At 47.3% G+C, this 18,369-nt stretch overlaps 1 protein-coding gene across 1 annotated transcript in view; it reads left to right on the forward strand.

Moving 5' to 3' along the window:
* Positions 1-18,369, forward strand: part of CSF2RB (colony stimulating factor 2 receptor subunit beta) — a 74,876-nt gene that overhangs the window by 39,733 nt on the left and 16,774 nt on the right. The window contains 2 exon segments of the mRNA XM_032416350.1: positions 11,606-11,780; positions 17,929-18,166. Of these exon segments, the coding sequence (XP_032272241.1) occupies positions 11,606-11,780; positions 17,929-18,166 (413 nt within the window).

Genomic DNA, 18,369 nt, shown 5'->3' on the forward strand with positions numbered 1-18,369 from the left:
GAGAATGGTGTTTGCACTGCAGCCCTACATAGGAGTGGTCTTATAAAACAGTGGCAAGGAAAAATCCTCCAATGGGCAGAGCATTTGGCCACTTACTTTGCATGGAAAATAAAATAAATATAGACTTATGGGTGAGGCTGTGGTTGGACGTGCATCACAGCTCAGCTTCTGCCGCCAGCCCTGCTTCCTCTCCTTCCTTCTTATAGGTTTTGATCCCAGGGGCACATCTTAATAAGCACCCTGCAAAAACCCAAACGCCACCTGAGAGTCTGCCTGACAGAAAGCCCAAACTGTGACAAAGAGAGAAGGCAGCTAACAGAGACTCTGAGATGGAAGAGCCCAAGGGAGCCATGAATAGTTCAGGGAGTCAGGTGGGCAGTGCTCATGGGGAGTGGCAGGACAAATAGGGACAGAGATAGGGGGAGTGGTCACAGTAGTGGCAGGTGCTGCTGCTGAGTGAAGGATAGTGAAACTAGAGCTACTTCAGATTCTCAGCCACCTGCAACTCCCCAGTGGCCTCCCCAATTCTGTAAAGCCTGGCTCCGTGGGTTCCCAAGAATGTCCATCATTACCCCCCAGTGTCTGTACTTCCTTATTCTTAATAAAAGAATTCGTGCTGGATACATAGTGTAGTGGGTTGAATGGTGGCCCCCCAGAACATATGTTTACATCCTAATCCCCAAAACATGTGAATGTAACCGTATTTGGAAAAAGAGTCTTTGCAGATGTAATTAAGAATCTCGAGATGAGATCACCCTGGATTATCCAAGCAGGACCTAAATCTAATGACAAGTGTCCTTATAACAAAAAGGTAGAGGATAGACACAGGGAGGAAGAGGGAAGACCATATGAAGACCGAGGCAGAGATTGGAGTCGCCCAGCCACAAGCCATGCCTGGAGCTACTACGAGCTGGAGAGGCAAGGATGGATCCTCCCTAGAGCCTCCAGAGGGAGCACAGCCCTACTGATGTGGCAATTTTGGACTTTTGGCCTCTGCACTGTGAGAGGAAAGATTTCTGCAGTCTCAGGCCATCACGTTTGTGGTAATTTGTTACGGCAGCTCTAGGAGACTAATGCACGTAGTCGCTGTGATAGAGGCTGCGTTTCCCAGTTTTCCTTGAAGCTGAATGTGGTCAGAAGACAAAACCCTGCTCCATGGGAGTAAGATTCTGCATTTTTGACATAATACCAGGTGATGCTGCTGCTGGTGGTCCGGGGACCACACTTGGAGCAGCAAGGGCCTGCTTAACATCACCCTGGGGGAAGATCTGGGAAGGTTTGTAGAGCAAAGATGTCACAAAAGGGAAAGAATATATAGAATGTAAAGGGGTACAACAGTGAGGCCCTGTCAGCTGCCAACAACCAAAAGCCACTGAAAGTAGCTGGGCTATAAGATACAGAACCTGGAGGTTCTCCAGGGCTCAACCTCATCATGCACCCATGTGCTGTCCCTCTAACAGCCCAGAATGTGGGTGGTCCAGGCTGGAGTGGCTCCAGGTGTTAGCAGCAGAGGACTGGGGGGCATGTCCAGAAGCAGGAATGATATTTTTCCTCACAAGGAAAGGTTCACCCTCATGCCTCATTGACCAAACAGAGTACACATGCCCCTTTCTAAGCCAGTCACTGGAGAGAGGAGAATTATCATGAGGAGCTTAGATTAATCAAATTCTGCCTTCTTGGGACTGGGGACAAGAATATATCTTATATCCAAGTTCTGATTAATCCACTATCTTTGGTTCTTGGGGGCCTATGTCTATTGTTTTTTGTTTCTGCTTGCTCTCTCCCAGGGTGGCTTGTTTCCTTGTGGATTAGGTGATTATTAGTTATGGGCTTGTGTATGAAGGATATGTGGAAAGTCAACATGCTTTGGCAAAAAAAAAAAAAAAAAAAATTGGTGTTTTCTACAAACATTTAACTACAGCTTGGTGCCTGAGAGACACTTAAGGTTGAGCTGATTCGTTGTGCCTCCTGATGATTGGTCATGTTGGTATGTCATGTGATTCCAAATGTTTGCTCTGTCATACCTGTTCCCTCTACCAGATGGCTGCCTGAGGGAAATCATGGAAGGCAGGAACCCAGGGCAGGCAGAGAAGGGTGTTCTCTCTCTTAACACCCTGTGCTAGGGTTCAAGGCAATCTAGGCATCCTGCCTTTGCCATGATTTCCAGGTTGGATCCACACAGAAAAGGCCATCACTGTCAAAAATGGCCATTCCTAGCCCAAGGAGCTCTCACTAGTGGTGCCTCTCCTTGGGCTTATGACCATATTTCCAGGGTCTCTGTACCCACCACAAGCCTTCTGTTCCTTCTCTTACCCCAGACCTCAGGCCCTGACCCAAACCCTCCACTGCCTTCTACCTGCTCTGCCAGGGGACCCTCCAGATTCCTGAAACTTAGTTATGCTGAGCAGGTTTCTGGTAGAAGCACAGGGGCCTCACCATTCATAAACAAAAAGGAGGCTGTGGATGTCTCCAGAGGCCAGGGCTGAAAGAGATTTGGGTTTCACAGCATGTGTGTGTGGATGAAACTTTCTAGGGGAAACATAGCTTGAGATGAGCCAGGAGCACAGATGGGTCTTGGAAATACCATCACTTAAGGGATGGGCAGAGAAAGAAGAGATGATAAAGGAGAAATAGAAAAATGCAGGAAAGTATAGTGTCCTAGAGGCCAAGGCACAAACGTGTGTCAAGCATGGAATGTTCAATAGCATCAAGCTCTGCTTCCACGGTGCTGGAAGGTGACCCCAGATCTGGCAATATGGAGGTCTTTGTTGGTCTTATCAGAAGCAGTGTTTAGGGAGCAGATTTCCCTGGGCTGAGGAATGTGGGAGGTACGAAGTCGTGACAGTGAATTAGACAAGACACTTCAGAAATGGTGAGTATCTCTTCTGCCCAAGGAGATATACCCTGATCATCCCATTTAATACCGCAACCTGCTCTCCCCATGCCCAACCAATTCCTTTGCCCAGATCTACTTCTTTTTTCCATAGCACTCACCTCCTTCCAAAATAATACATGCATTCTATCCTTTACTAATTTATTATGTTCTTTGTTGATTGTGTATCTCCCTTGGGAAACTGTAAGAGTCCTAAAGCAGAGACCCTTGTCTGTTTTATTCACTGATAAAATCCGAAGTACCTAGAACAAAGTGTTGGCACCCAGTAGGTGTTCAAAAATATTGGTTGAATGAATGAATGAATGAGGAAAAGGATGGGGATTGAGAAGAATGCCCGGGCAAAGGAGGGTTTTGTCTTTAAAGATGGCAGGAGCCTGATTATGTGTATGGCTTAGGCAAACTTTCCAGTTTGAAAACATAGGGAAGAAAGTGGGAATTAATGATTCAAGGTCTTGGAAATTATGTGTTTCAGAGAACACTTGGAGAGAAGGCAAGTTGTGAGTGGTGGCAGGGTAGGCAGGGTAGGTTCATCGAGAGTCTTAAACAACTCTGACAGGCTGAGAGCTAATGTCCTGGGGAATGGAAATCCCACACTGATGGTCTTTTTGAACAAAGTAGTGACAGTTCACTGTGGGGACCTCCCAGGGTCACCGTGTTGCAGAGCTCAGGAGACACCACTCACAACCCCATAGAGCCCAATGTGAGTGGTGTCCCCTGAAGTTGTGCAACGTGGCAGCCCAGTGAGAAAAGGCCAGCACTGAGAGCGGTACAAGGCAGGACTGTCCAATGACAAGCTCTTAGAGACACAATAAGGCCTGACGAGGGGGCCGCACAAGGGACAGATTGAACATCACAGAAGCCCGAGTTTTTGCCAGAGCAGAGTTAACACAAATCCAGATCTAATAGCAGGTGGGAAGGTAAGAGGGTCAGAAGTGCCGAATATACATTGTTTATGGGACGATCTTCAGGACGGGATGGCTGTGCTGGGGAGATAATGAACTGAGGTTTTGGTAGTTGCAGTTGCTCAAGAAAGAAGAAGGAAGTCCACTTAGATATAAATTTTTTAAGTACGATTATAGATAAATTACCAGATAAGACCCATAAAGGGAATTCAGTACTTACTCTTAAACGAAAGGAACTATTGGAAGAGTCTGTGACTTTTGAGGTTGAGGCAGGGAGGCCACCTATGTCATACTGAGATCGTCTTTGGTGCCTTTGGTGCCAGTCCTATGGGATCTAATCGCATTCTGTCCACTCCATTCAATCCAACTGTGTGCCAGTCCATTCAACAGACGTTAATTGAGCATCTACAACTCCTCAGCATCAAAGAGAAGAATTAAATGGAATGGTCCCTGTTCCTGACTGGCTGTCAGGCTGAAAAAGGGGGAGAGAAGAGCAATGACAACAGAATGCGGAAGGTGCTAAATCAATCTGCAGGGGATCGAGGGAGGCCAGAGGCAGAAGTTTGGGAGGGTTAAGTCTCCTTCTCTCTCTGAGTTTCCTATGGAGATGAGACACAGTTGAGCTTTCCTTGGTCATCTCTCTTCCCAAAGTCCCAGGAGCTGGGGCGTGCAGGAGCAGGAAAGGGTACAAGAAGCTCAGGATTTCATATTTGTTCCTGGGATCCCTTACTGTGCTCAAAGTCATAGAGGTAGCACTGGACTCGACTCCGTCACTAACTGGCTGTGACTTTGGGGTGTAACTCATTACCTATGAGCCTAGAAGTAAGGGGGTGGGCCTGCTCCTATGTGGAGGCCCTCTTGACTCCTTGGTGCTTACCTTAGCTAACCAGATCAGTGAGTAGACACCAGGAATGAAGAGATCTAAAGCAAAAGCCCTCACCTCCAAGAAGGCTGCCCAGATATCCCTTTTCCTCTGTGTGGCAAGAGTCTCCATAAACTCTAAGATCCAGCTCTGGGGAGGCCTCTACTGTAGAGCCTCCTCTGACCTCCCAGCAGATGAGTCTCTGCTCCACATGCTTCCACTGGGGTGGTAGTGGTGGGGGGGGGGGTCTCGGTTTGCACAGCACCCTCCCTAGATTGTGATAGGCACTGGGTTTTACTCCTCCTCCTGTTCCCTTACTTAGTGCACAGCAGGGGCTCCGTGCTTATTGAATGGATAAATACATGACTGAATGTCAAAATTTTACACCGTCCTTCACCAGAGCCAACATCACTGCCCCGGAAGCCTTCCCTTGCCTCTCTAGGTAAAAGTCACCTTTCCTCATACTCTCATCGGGCACTCTGAATATCTACTACGGAACAAGGGCCGGCAAACTTGTTCTATAAAGGACCAGATAGTAAATATGGCTTTGCAGGCTATAGGTCTCTGTTTCAACACCACAGAAGCAAACCATAAATGAATTAGCATGTGTTCCAATAAAACTATTTCCGGACCCTGAAATTTGAATTTCATGTAATTTCCATATATCACAAAATATTATTCTTTTTTTGATTTTTTTTCCAACCCTTTAGAAAACTTAAAGCCATTTTTAGCTCATGTGCTAAAGATAAACAGGCTGTAATCCAACACCTGTTATAGAACTTATTTAGATCTGCTTGCTAATGGGCTTATTTTGGCATCTCCTATTATTCTATGAAAAGAGTGAAATAATTAAGAACCCAGCCTTTGGAGACAGTTGGGCCTATATACTAATTCAGATTCCAGACTCCTTCTCCCTTCCTTCCTTTTAAGTCAGTCACTAGGGAGGCCTGATAAGGGCAGGAAGGTGCCAGGACAACTCCAAGGAGGCGGCGTTCCTTTCCTAGGGATACTGTAAAAGAACACCAGGAGCCTGGTGGCTCAAAGCTACAGAAATGTTTTGGCTCCCAATTTGGGAGCCCAGAAGCCCAAAATCAAGGTGTCAGCAGGGCCATGGGCTCTCCGACATGACTGCCCTAGGAGAGGACCATTGCTTGCCCCACCTAGCTTCCGGTGTAGGCCCCAACCCTTGGTGTTGCTTGGCTTGTATCTGTACCCCCTCCCTGTGTGTCTACACATCTTCTCCCCTCCGTGCACATCTCTGTGTCTAAATTCCCCTTTTATAAGGGCACCAGTCATATTGGATTCAGGTCCACCCTCGTGAGCTCATTTGAATTTTGTTATCCCTCTAAAGACTCTATCTCCAAGTAAAGTCACATTCTGAAGTCCTGGGGGTTAGGACGTCAACGTATCTTTTTGAGGGGGAGGGGAGCACCGTTTAGGTGTCAGAGCCGGGATGCAGCCCAGCAGGGAAGGGGGTTGGCTGCCGGGAGGTGGGTGAGCATCCAAGTAAACATTCTGAGGACAACAAGAATGTGTTTTCTCACAGCCAAGAGGAGAGGTGCCGACATACATGAGAGAAAGCTAGAATGAACTCTGTGTCATTGGATTGGGACTAGGAGTCCCAATCAGTGTGAATTTGGGATTTTCAAAATAATAGATATAGATATAGAAATAATTATAGCTGTAAATACATGCATTCATTCATTCCCTGGCTCGGTACACTCCCTAGGCAGCAGGGAGCCCTGTGTACATTCTCCACTCATAAAACCAAACAAAAGGAAAAAAAGAGAAAATACAATTTCTTGGAGATATGTCTGAGCCTATGGCTGGGGCAGGAGAAGTCCAAGATAAGACGGGAGTATCTTATGGTGCCTAGAAATCAGGAAGGCCTACGGAATGATGGGGACAGGTCAAAAGGACACATGAGCCACTTCGAAGGAGCGCTTACTGGCCAAACCTGGGGGGATTAAAGCATCCAAACAAATAATCAATCATCGTGATTGATGTTATCCCTAATAAAATAGGAATCCATAAGTTTGTGTGGATCAAACAAATGAATAAACAAGGAAAGAAAATAAAGCTCTGTCTTATAGTGGAATGCCAACAAATGTGGAAGGAAGGAATGACATAATCTAAAGGGGCAACCATTCTGATCGTATTTAATTTCGTTAAGGAGCATCATTGTTTACTAAGTCAGAGGGTTGAAGGAGACTGATGATGGGATTTCACTCAGTCTCAAGGTATCTCTCCACAAAATACTTACTGATTTAAAGAGTCAGAGGGGGACTAACTTTACAACAGGGGAGCTTGGCCAGCACCATTTTAATCACGTGAGTGGAGTGAGCCTTACAAATGAGCTTGACACCTGACAGGATGTCCTGTCCTGAGAAGAACCCAGCATCACTTCTTTGTTATCCTGACCAAAAATTATAACCTAAGGAAACACCACACCAACCTAAACAGGGAAATCCTCTGCAAAATGCCTGGCCTGCCAACTTCACAGAGGTCAAGGGAAGAGGGGCAACTAGTCCAGGTTGAAGGAATCTGGAGAGACGTGACGTCTACACGCGGTGTGTGGTCCTGGGTTGGATCCTTTGTTATAAAGGACAGTGAGGCTTAAATGGGGTTTTCACGCAAAGGGTGTATTGAGGTTCTCTGTGCTGCCCTTAACACTTTCTGTATTTTGAAATTGTTTTGGAATTAAAGTAAAAAGAAAAAATAATGCAGTGTTACCGTAGACTAGCTATGTTACTTTTGACAAGTTACTTCACTTTCTATGCCTCAATTTCTTCATCTGTAAATAGGAAGATAATCCTGGCTACTTAAAGGATATTGTCAGGAATGGAAGAAATCATGTGAGTGAAGCACGGGGTGTCCACTGTCTGGCCACATTGTGAAAATGCTTAGGCCGTGGTCATTATTCATGTCATGTTCTTGTCAATATTGCACTGGGTTTCATAGAATCTGGATGTCACCTAGTGTAAGACATGTTTTTGTTTTTGTTTTTTGGGTTTTTTTTAGATTTTTATTTATTTATTTGACAGAGAGAGATAGCAAGAGAGGGAACACAAGCAGGGGGAGTGGAAGAGGGAGAGGGAGAAGAAGGCTTCCCGCTGAACTGGGAGCCTGATGCAGGGCTCGATCCCAGGACCCTAGGATCATGACCTAAGCCGAAGGCCAATGCTTAACCAACTGAGCCACCCAGGTGCCCTGACACATTTTTGTTTTATATGCCACTGGGAAAATAAAAACATGCCCAATTAAACTGACAATGTGATTCCTCACTTAGAATGTTTCCTATTTATTGAGAGAGCTGCTTTATTTTTTAAATTTTTTTATTCCGATATAATTAACATACAGTGTTGTATTCATTTCAGACATCCAATCGAATGATTCAACAATTCTATATATTTAAACAGAAGTATCATATGAGGGTGCCTGGGTGGCTCAGTTGGTTTAGCGTCTGACTTTGGCTGGGGTCATGGTCTCAGGGTCCTGGGGTTGATTCCTGCATCAGGCTCTGCGCTCAGCGGGGAGTCTGCTTCTCCTTCTGCCCCTCCCCCCACTCATGCACATGCATTCTCTCTCTCTCTCAAACAAATAAAGAAAGAAAATCTTTGAGGAAAAAAAAAATGACACCAAAAATTCATTAGGGATGATATACTGAGATGTTCATCACAGTGTTATTTAAAAAAAAAAATGGAAGTACCATTTGATCAGCACTTCGTTCCACTTCTGGGTATATTCTCAAAAGAATTGAAAGTGGGGACTCAAACAAATGTTTGTACACTCATGCTCACAGCCCAGAGGGCCATCAACACATAAATGGATAAACAAAATGTGGTTTAGCTGTACCATGGAATATTATTCACCCTTAAAAAGAAGGAAATTCTGACTCATGCCACAACGTGAATGAACCATGAAGCCATTGCAGTAAGTGCGATAAGCCGGACAAAACAGGACACATATTGCACGACTGTACGTACGTGAGGCACGTGGGATGGTCACATTCATAAGGGCAGAAAGTAGAATGATGGTCGCCAGGGGCGGGGAGGAGGGGGGTGGGGAGTTATTGTTGAATGGGAACAGACTCCCAGTTTGAGATGATGAACAAGTTCTGGAGGTGGACGGTGGTGATGGTCGCACAACAATGTGAATGAACTTGATGCCATGGAACTGTGTCCTTAAAAGTGGTAAAAATGGCAAATTCTATGTGATATATAGTATACAATTGTAAAAAACAGGCACTACGAATTTGCAGGGAGAGAAATCAGAGTAATAGTGACCTCTGGGAGGCAGTGATGGGGAGGGGGCACAAAAGGGCCTTCTGGCGTCTGGAAATGTTCTAAATTTGATCTAGTGGTGGTTATATGAGTGTATAGATTATAAATGTGCACTGCACTGCACACTTAGGATTGGTGCACTTTAGTGTATAGAACTTAGAAATATTGTGGGGGGGAGGAACAGTGGTGGGGGGAGAGAATCTCAAGCAGGCTTCACGCCCAGTGCAGAGCCCTACGTGGGGCTTGATCTTACAACCCCAAGATCATGACCTGAGCTGAAATCAAGAGCCAGACACTTAACTGACTGAGCCACCCAGGCCCCCTAAAGTTTTGGGGGTTTTTGGTGTTGTTTTTGTTTTTGTTCTGAGAGAGAAAGAGTGCAAGTGAGGGAGGGGAAAATATGTTAAATGCAAATACAATAGAGATTTTTTTTTTAATTGTATGAGCAAAACTTCCTAAATCCTAGGAGGAGAAGAGCTAGCCTCCATGGCATGCAAGGCAATTGTCCAAGAATCACAGAGCCAAGAAAAGCAGGCTTCCAGGGAACTAGGTGGGATCCATGCATTGTCCACCCTTTTCATCAGAACCCTGCTGAGTAACCACACGCTCCACCTCCCCTGTGGGATCTCACTCCCGGATCAGAGGCACCCCCTCAAGAACATGATGAAGCTTTTCTTGTTCTATTTGCTTGTCTTGTTGTTGCTTGCTTGTTTTTATATCGTTGGTAACTTTATTTTTAAAAGTTGAACACTGTTAAATTCTGATGTTCTGGATTCAGGCCACCTCACTGCTGAGTCCTGGTCATGCCTCTCTGTCCGTGCTGGTCACACAGGGAGCCCAGAGGCTGGGGGGCACTTGGCCCACCCAAGGAAGGGGTATGACCCGCGCTGTCAGGAGCTCAGGCCAGGTGCCGGAGTAGCCAGTTACAGCCACAAGCCTCAGGGAAAGAGGTAAATAAGCCTGAATCCCTCGTGGATGGAATAAGCCAGGCTGTGCCCCCAGGGAAAGCACCGACCCCCCTTTTCCATCTTCCCTGTAGAATGGAGTGGAGGGTGCGAGGATCCTCTCACTGTCGAGGGAGCCAGAACAGAAGGCTCCAGACATTTTACGGAGGCGGGGGGTCAGGGGAGGGTGAGGGCGAGGGTTTGGAGTGGAAGGAACGGGGTGCTGAGTCAGAGTGGGGAAGAGTGTCTTCCAGGTGCCCCTTGAGAAGAAGACCTCTGCTCGAGGCCTCCAATGCAAATATGTGAAAGAGCATGACCGGCCGGGGGCCACACCTCCCTCAGAGGGGCCCTCAGACAAGGCACAGTGTGCCCCAAGTCTGGTTCCCCCCACAGGCCTGCCCGGGAAGGCTTTGTGATCGCCTCCGGCCAGGCCTAGAAGACACACACAGGTTGTCAACCAGGAGCCAGATTCCTCAGGGGTGTGGGTCCCCTGCCCTCTCTTGGTGGGCAAGGTGGGGGAGGGGCGACCCTCCCTCAAGGTGACAAGATGGAGTTTCTCAAGCTCCCGGGCAGCAGAAATGCCCCGCGGCCTGGAGAGCCCAGCGTCCACGTGGGCCTCCTTGGGCCTCAGGGCTCCCACCGCACAGGAGCACCCCGGCCCAGGGGAGGGCCTCTCTCCTCCCAACTAGGCTCCCAGGTCCTGCAGGTACCACTCTGCCCTCCAGCATGGGCTTTTTCCACCCTTCCCACCCGCCATGGGGCATTCCAAGCCATTCCTGGCCAGGCAAGCCCTTCCTGGAAGGTCCCGGCCCCCCGCCCCTTATCCCTGCCCCTGCCACTGCACCCTCTTCCCTGGGAGGTGTCCTCTCCCCTCACCAAGTCTCTGCCCCGGGGAAATGGCACCGCTTTTTCTTTCTGCCCGACTACAACATGGCTCACGGAGCACTGAGTGTCTTTATTTAAAATTTCATACTTCGTTTGTTGTGGATTTCTTGCGTTATTTTTTACCATATTGCACTAAAATACTGTTTTTCCAATCACTGAGTGTTTGGGAACCCCCTTACATTTTCCGCCCAAGGATGTGCCTCACTCACATTGCCTTAGCCCCAACCTGCTGTGCTCCGCAGTCATTCATTATTCCCCCCCAGGGTCACTAAGAGCCTCCTCTGTGCCTGGGCACGTGCTGGGTGCCGGGCATAGAAATGCGAGCCACACACAAGGCCGTGTTGGGGAAAGACAGCCACGCACACTGAGGACTGTGGGACAGGATGGGGGGTGCAAGACAGAAAGACACCAGGGAAATCACAGGAACACGGGCTAACACGGGTAGGGGGGCACCCGGCTCTGAGCATCTCATGCAGCATTTCATTTGATGCTCTCGACAGCTGCTTGTAAGTGAGGAACAGGTGGGGGTCCCGAGACCCCACGAAGTCACACACCGCCGCCCGGTGATTTGCACAAGGTCACACTCTGCGCGGTCGTAGAGGTGGGAGCCCACCCGGCAGCGCTATCTGGCTCCAGACCGGGGCCCACTCTGGTTATTGCCTCCACCTCCCCCTGCATCCCCCGGGGGCGTCAGGGAGGGAGGGCTGCATGAAGCAACTTGGCACGGAGCTCACGGAGATGCGTAGGAGTGAATAGGGAGCAGTACTTGTGGCCGAAGGAACATTTGCAAACTCAGTAAGGCCTAGAAAAAAATATCGATATCTCGGTGTCCACAGTTCTCAGAATCTGGACGATCTTGTGAGGAGTCACAGAAACCGGCCTGGCCTGGTGTCGCTTCCTCTTTCTGCTTCTCTGTTTCCTAACGACAGCGTCAGCATAAATAGGAAGCGCGAGAGGCTCCCTGTCGCCTGGACACTGTGGCAGAAGGCTGAGCAGTCCCACCGTGAAGAGGTACGTTCTGGCTTTCAGGGGTAGGCTCAAGGGGAGGGCTGGGGGAGCAGGGGGTGTCTGGGCTGGGAACCGAGGACAAGCAGAGCCTGGGGGTGTGGAGTGGGCCGGTGTGGCTCTGGGACTTGGGGAACCAGGGGGCGAGGAGACAGCCCGAGTGTCCGTGTGTAGGGCTGTAAGGGTGGGGAGCTCACCTGCGGGGTCCCCTGTCCTGGCAGCGGGGAGGACGCCAGGGGAGGTGGAGAGCTCCGGCCTGGGAGTCACACACTTGCGGCTTCTTTGCTTTGCTACGAAAGTGTCCCTAAGATGTTGGTGGCAGTGAGAACATCCTCTCCCTGCCCCCTGGTTTCTGCCTCCTGGTCTCTGGAATGGGAAGAGCTCCGATAGTCCCTGACACCCTGGTTTAGAAAGGGAGAGTGGGAGAGCGAGGGCGTGGTCGCGCTTGCGGGTGTGGGTGTGTCGTGGGGACGCAGGGGTGCAAAGAGACTGGGAGGCAGAGGGGGAAACCTGGAACTTTGTCATGCTGCGGCCCAGAGGTTGGTGTGGCTTTGGAAGCTCACTTTGGAAGATGAGAAAGGGCCCGGTCCCCTGCGCAGGGACTTCTTTTCCCCCTGAAAGAAAGTGTTTTGGCTGGCATACTCGGCCCCAAGCCTCTGTTGCTTTGTGGGGTTCAGGCCCAGGTGTGGGTGTTCTGTACCCAAGTGTGCGGGCTGGGGTGGGGGCGGGGGCGGAGAGATGTCTAGGTGTAGCTGCCGCAGGGTGTGCGCGGGTGCGTGCCTTTGCCCTGGGGATGGGGGTGCGGGTGTTCCTCTGCTCTGCATGGAGGTCCGAGCCTGTGGGGCCTCTCTAGTCAGGCCCAAGGGACAAGTTGCAAATGTCCAGTTGCTATAGGGTCTTCAAAGACCCTAAAGCAATTTTGCATCACCAGGTTCTGATTTTCTCGACTTCTCATCTTTCCTGCTTTCTAATCGCTTTATAAGGAATGAAACCTTTTCTGTTCGCTTTTGATCACTCTCTTTCTCATTCACCAGTTCTTCTCCTGCGCCATACCCACCAATACTACAGGATAGTTGAGTTGTTTGATGAGCGTATTTAATACTAAGTGACTACATGGGTATCTGCTTTATCAACAGTTAGAATGATCCAGAATCATGTAACACAAAAGAGAACACGCCAGCTATCTCTATCCCCTGGTCCCAAAACATCTTCTGAGCATGCTGCAAGTATATAGTTTTCCTTTGTACGTAAATGGGATTATAATACACATATCGCTCTTTGACTTATTTTTTTCACCTAGTATTACATTTAGGACAACGTTCCACAATAACACATATAGATTTAATTCATTTATTAACCCTAAGAAATAGGTGGCATTAATTAGTAGGGGTACACCGCAGGTTACCCGATCCCATATTAATATACATTAAGGTTGTCTCCAATTTTTCCACACCCGCGGAAGTGTTTCTTTTGCAGCCCACATGTCTACAAGCAGAATTGCCAAGCAAGAGGTTGTGCATTTAAAAATTTAATAAATATTGTCAGATCATCTCAAAGTAGCTGAATTAACATGTGCCCTCACATTCTTGCATGAAAGGCCATTTTTTGGGGGGCAGGAAGATGATCAGTCTTTAAAGTGTGTCCAATGGATGGATGAAAATGATCTGATTCTTGCTTGGATTTTTCCTTTCCCTGATTATGGGTGAAGTTATGCATCTGCCATATATGTTCGTTGGCCATCTGGGTTCCTTTTATGAAATGTATGGAGATGTTTTGTCCATTTTCTTACAGGTTCTTTGCCTTTTACATATTTACTGTAGGTGTGGCTCATTTATTAGGTTTATTAACAATGTATTTACATATGTTTTAAATATGTTTCCAGATAATCACTTGACTTTTTTCTTTGCCATGTTTAAGATATCTTGTTTCATATAAAAGTGTGCTAGTTGCTTCTAACTCAAATTTATCATTGTTTTTCCTTTATGCTTTTTGGATTTGGTGTCTTCTTCAACCCCTAAGGTTAAGGAAACACTTGAAATGTTTTTACCATTTCAGTTTTGACTTTTAGATCTCTAATTCACCTGCAATTTGGAGGGGCAGGTAATACATAAAGTAGTAATCTAACTTTAAAAAAAATTATCAGCTGTCTCAACATCATAATTATGAGTATGTAGCCTCCATGATTAGAAATGCCACTCTTACCTCCCAAATTCCTACTTGGTTATTTTCCTTACTGTTTTCCATTCCATCTGTCTACGATTACATTCCCCATTATTTTTCTGGCTAAAGAACCCATCTCTCCTGTTTGGTTTGTTATAATCTAGAATCAGTTTGTCACGCACAGTAAAAATCCTTTTGGAGTTTTGATTTAGATTGCATTGAATTTAGAGATTATTGGGGGGAGGATTGACCTCTGGAGATGGCAGTTGTGGTCAGCCTTCCCCTGTTTGTTCCTTTGACGAGAAGAACACAAACATTTTCCTTTTGACTCTGATGTCACTACAGATTTGTAGTAGATGTCCAGAAACGCCAACGTTCCCTTCAATGTCTCCTTTGCCGAGGTTCATCTGTTCGTTTGTTTCATCGGAAGGGCTTTTGTATTATCGAATATTGAGAAGTATCTGTCAAGATAAGCTGATCCTTTTTTCCCTTTTAATCTGTTGGCCTGTTTCTTTTAATCATGAAGAGATTTCTTAATGGCTCTTCATCCGTTTCTGGAATAATCCCCATGTGGCCATGATGCATTCTTCTTTTAAACATCTTTGTCAGATTGTTCTATGACATTCTTTTTGTCTGGAATGAATTTGTGTTTTGCTTTTTTTTTTCCATCTCCGGTTTTTATTCCTACCATTAAATTTCTGCATGAGTTTGGGAATTTTGGTATGCATGTTTGTTTTGAGTGAAAAGGTGTTTGCTTTTTCTCTTCTCTTTTCTCCCTCTCCCTACCAGTCTTTTGCTCCCATGCTTACCTCTCACTCTTAGTGGTTTTTAACCCTTACATTTTTTTTTTAAAAGATTTTATTTATTTATTTGACAGAGAGAGAGACAGCGAGAGAGGGAACACAAGCAGGGGGAGTGGGAGAGGGAGAAGCAGGCTTCCTGTTGAGCAGGGAGCCCGATGCGGGGCTCGATCCCAGGACCCTGGGATCATGACCTAAGCCGAGAAGGCAGATGCTTAACCGACTGAGTCACTCAGGCGCCCTGATTAACCCTTACATTTTTAACACACGTATTTAATGTATATTTTCCCTCTGCTTTTGAGTGTAATTAACATACATATGCTTCTCCAAACAAGACATGATCTTTAGCTTAGCAAGCTTTCAGTTCTCCTTTGCTTTCCACCCCTAATCTGACAGCCAACTCCCACATTAAGATCATCTATGTTTTACTTCAATATTGTGATTGTGAATTCACTTATTTTCACTTTATAAATAACAGTTCTTTACTCAGTATAAATCTTATTGGCTTCTTTTCTTACCACTAATTTCAGTATCATACACTATCTTTCTTGGACAGTTTTTCTTTTTCCTGAAATACATCCTAGAGTAATTGTGTTCCTCAGAAAAGATCTGAAATTTTTCTTTGTCTTACATTTCCAAAATGTGTTTTTCTGCCCTCAAGCGTCAATGTAACTTTGACTTTTTCAATGATTCTAGGCTTAAACATATTTTCCCTCAGGATTTTCAAGACATCATTATCTATTTAGAGTTCAGGATCACTTGTGAGAAAATCTGACCAACCTGACCCTTATTCCATTGAAAATAATGCTTGTTTCCTTCTGGAAGCTTCTAGGAGTATCCTTTTATTCTTGGATGGCCAAAAGTTTACCAGCATGTGATTGAGTATGGCATTATTAAAAATGGAGCTTGCCCTTCACTTAGTGGACTGTTGTCTCCTTTAAGCCCTGGGAAGTTTTCTTCTATTTCCAGTTGCATCTGTTTTGTCCCCAAACAATGGTGGCTTAACAATATGGAAGGTTTGTTTTTTTTTTTCTCACATAAAAGATGTCCAGAGGTAAGCACTCTCAGGCTGGTATGGTTGCTCCACCGTGACAAGAATGATCCAGGCTTCCCTCTTTCTGTTGTATTGGGCTCCATCCTTAAGGTAACCTTATGGTCCAAAACGGCTTCTGGAGCTCCAGCCATCACTTCCAAGTTGTAGGCTGGAAGAAGCAGGAGAGGCAGGAGGGCAAACATGGAGCCTCCTACCTGAGCCAACTCTCTTTAAGAAGGCTTTTCTGGGAAGGCACACCCAGTGTTTCCACTCACATCTCCTTGGACAATATTTAGTGACATGACCATACCTAGCAATAAAAGAGAGTAGGAAATGTAATCTTTTATTCTGTGTAGCACCAAGCCAAGCTGAAACTTGAGTTTCTTTTACCAAGGAGGAAGGGGACAGCTCAGAAGCTGACACTGTCTGCCACATGGTTTGCAAGTTTAATATGATTTAACTTCTTATATTTAAATTTGTAACTAACTTGATATTTGGGGATGGTGTGGGGTAGAGATTTAGGTGGATATGTTTTACAGTGTTATTCAAGTATCTTAGCACTTTTTATATTCCATCCCTTCGCATTGATTCATGAATCCTCCATCATGTAGTACATCCTTGGGTAGAATAGAATTGCGTGGTCGTTATGTCCATTGATCTATCGTGGGTGTGCAACACACTGCTTTACTTACCGGATCTTTATAATAAATTTTGCTATTGGGGAGAGCCTCCTCGTTTTCAAAAATCTCATTAACTGTCCTCACATATATATTTTTTTTCCGAGTTCCTGTAAAAAACATCATGTTAAATTTTCTTTGGAATTGTATTAAACCTCTAACTTATTTTAGGATGAATCACTCTCTTTACATATGTAGTATTTCTACTTGTGGTCAGACCCAAATGGAAGCTCTGGGGTTTTAGGCTAGTTCCAGGTAGGCAAACCAAGCTGTACCAGCCACAAGGACTCGCACCCTTACCCGGTGGCATTGCCCCCATCTGTAGGTACTGAAGTGGACAAATACTCTCCTCCCCCAGCTCCAAACAAACCCACTCTTCTTTCCTGGGCCTCTTTTTTTTTTTTTTTTTAAGATTTTATTTATTTATTTGAGAGAGAGAGAGCTCATACACAACCTGGGGGAGGGGCAGAGAGAGAGGGAGAAGCAGACTCCCCACTGAACCCAACTCAGGGCTTGACTTGGGGCTTGACTTAGGGCTCAACTCGGGGCTTGATCCCAGGTCCCTGAGATCATGACCTGAGCTGAAGTCAGATGCTTAACAGACTGAGCCACCCAGACACCCCTTTCCTGATCTTTTATTGGACTAACCGCTCTGTAAACATCACCGCGTTGGGTTCCTCTCATGTGAGATATGTGTTTGTACCCATGTTACTGGTGCAGAGAACAAGGTTCAGGGTGCATTGGTGGTCAACCCAGGTCGCTGGCCTGGGAGGGACTGAGCCTGTGCTGAAGGTCAAGTCGGCTGTGTCCAGAGCTGTGCTTTTCCCAGTAAGACAGTTGCTGCTTTGTGTGTGTGTATATATATATGCAGCGTGAAGTTTCAGACCGTCTTACAGGGAGAAAAGGAACCGCTGTCCTCTGCTCTGCTCTACTCTCCTGGGTACTTCCCAGGGCTAGACGAAATGAAAAGAGGAAATCCCCAACCTTCTGCAGAGAAAAGGGAACGGGCATTCTGAGGGTGGTGTGGGAGGGATGACAGTAAATGGAGGGAGGGCGGGACAGCACGAGGCCCCGAGTGTGTGTGCGCACGGTGTGAGCACGCGTGGGATGCCACCCAGGGGAGGGCACTGTGGATGCCACACTGTGATTGCTCTAAGCAGATCAGGTCAGGGGCCCTCAGGGAGCTCAGAACAAATCAAATACCAGGGCGCCCTCCCAGGTCTCCCCATGGCCAGGGCATGGTACAGGAGCTCCTGGTGCTCGACCGGGGGGTACCTATGTCTGCAGAAGCCATTAAATGCATCGCCCTCACAGTCCTGCCCTAGGACTGAGGCTAAGCGGAAGGGCCTGCCCTGGGTGCCAGGCTGAGGTGGCAGGGGCTGCTGGAGCCCATGCATCACTCCTGGGTGCACTCTGCAACATGGGCCAAGTCCTGGGGCTACAGGATAGGAGGGGCCCACTCTCAGCTGGAGTCTCTTCTCCAGGCAGAATCCTGGAGAGACGATTCACAGGAGCTGGGGACATGGGTCTGGCCTGGCCTCCAGCCGGGGTTGAATCCAAGATTCCAGGCCAGTGAAGACCCCAGCCCCTGCGCAGCGCTGGACCTACTTGAGCTGGCCACCTGCTCATCCAGAGCTGCCCCAGAGATGGTGCCGCCCTGGGGGCTGCTCCCCGTTGTCTTGCTGGCTCTGTTCTGGGGGCCCAGCGTGGCAGGGGCCCAAGGTGAGCTCCGTTGCTTCCTCTCCTCTCCTAGCCCCTCCTCACAGCCAGTCCTTGAGCAAGGCCACCCCCACATGTCCCCCAGGTAGCCCCCAGACCCCTCCCTCCCTCCCTCCCTCATTTTCCCCTTCCTTGATCCTCTCTGGCGCCCCCCACCCCCCTCCTGGATTCTCATCCTTCTCCAGCCTCCTGAAAGTCCATCTCTG

The sequence above is a fragment of the Phoca vitulina genome, unplaced genomic scaffold (assembly GCF_004348235.1).
Source record: "Phoca vitulina isolate PV1807 unplaced genomic scaffold, GSC_HSeal_1.0 scaffold19, whole genome shotgun sequence".
Taxonomy (NCBI): Eukaryota; Metazoa; Chordata; class Mammalia; order Carnivora; family Phocidae; genus Phoca; species Phoca vitulina.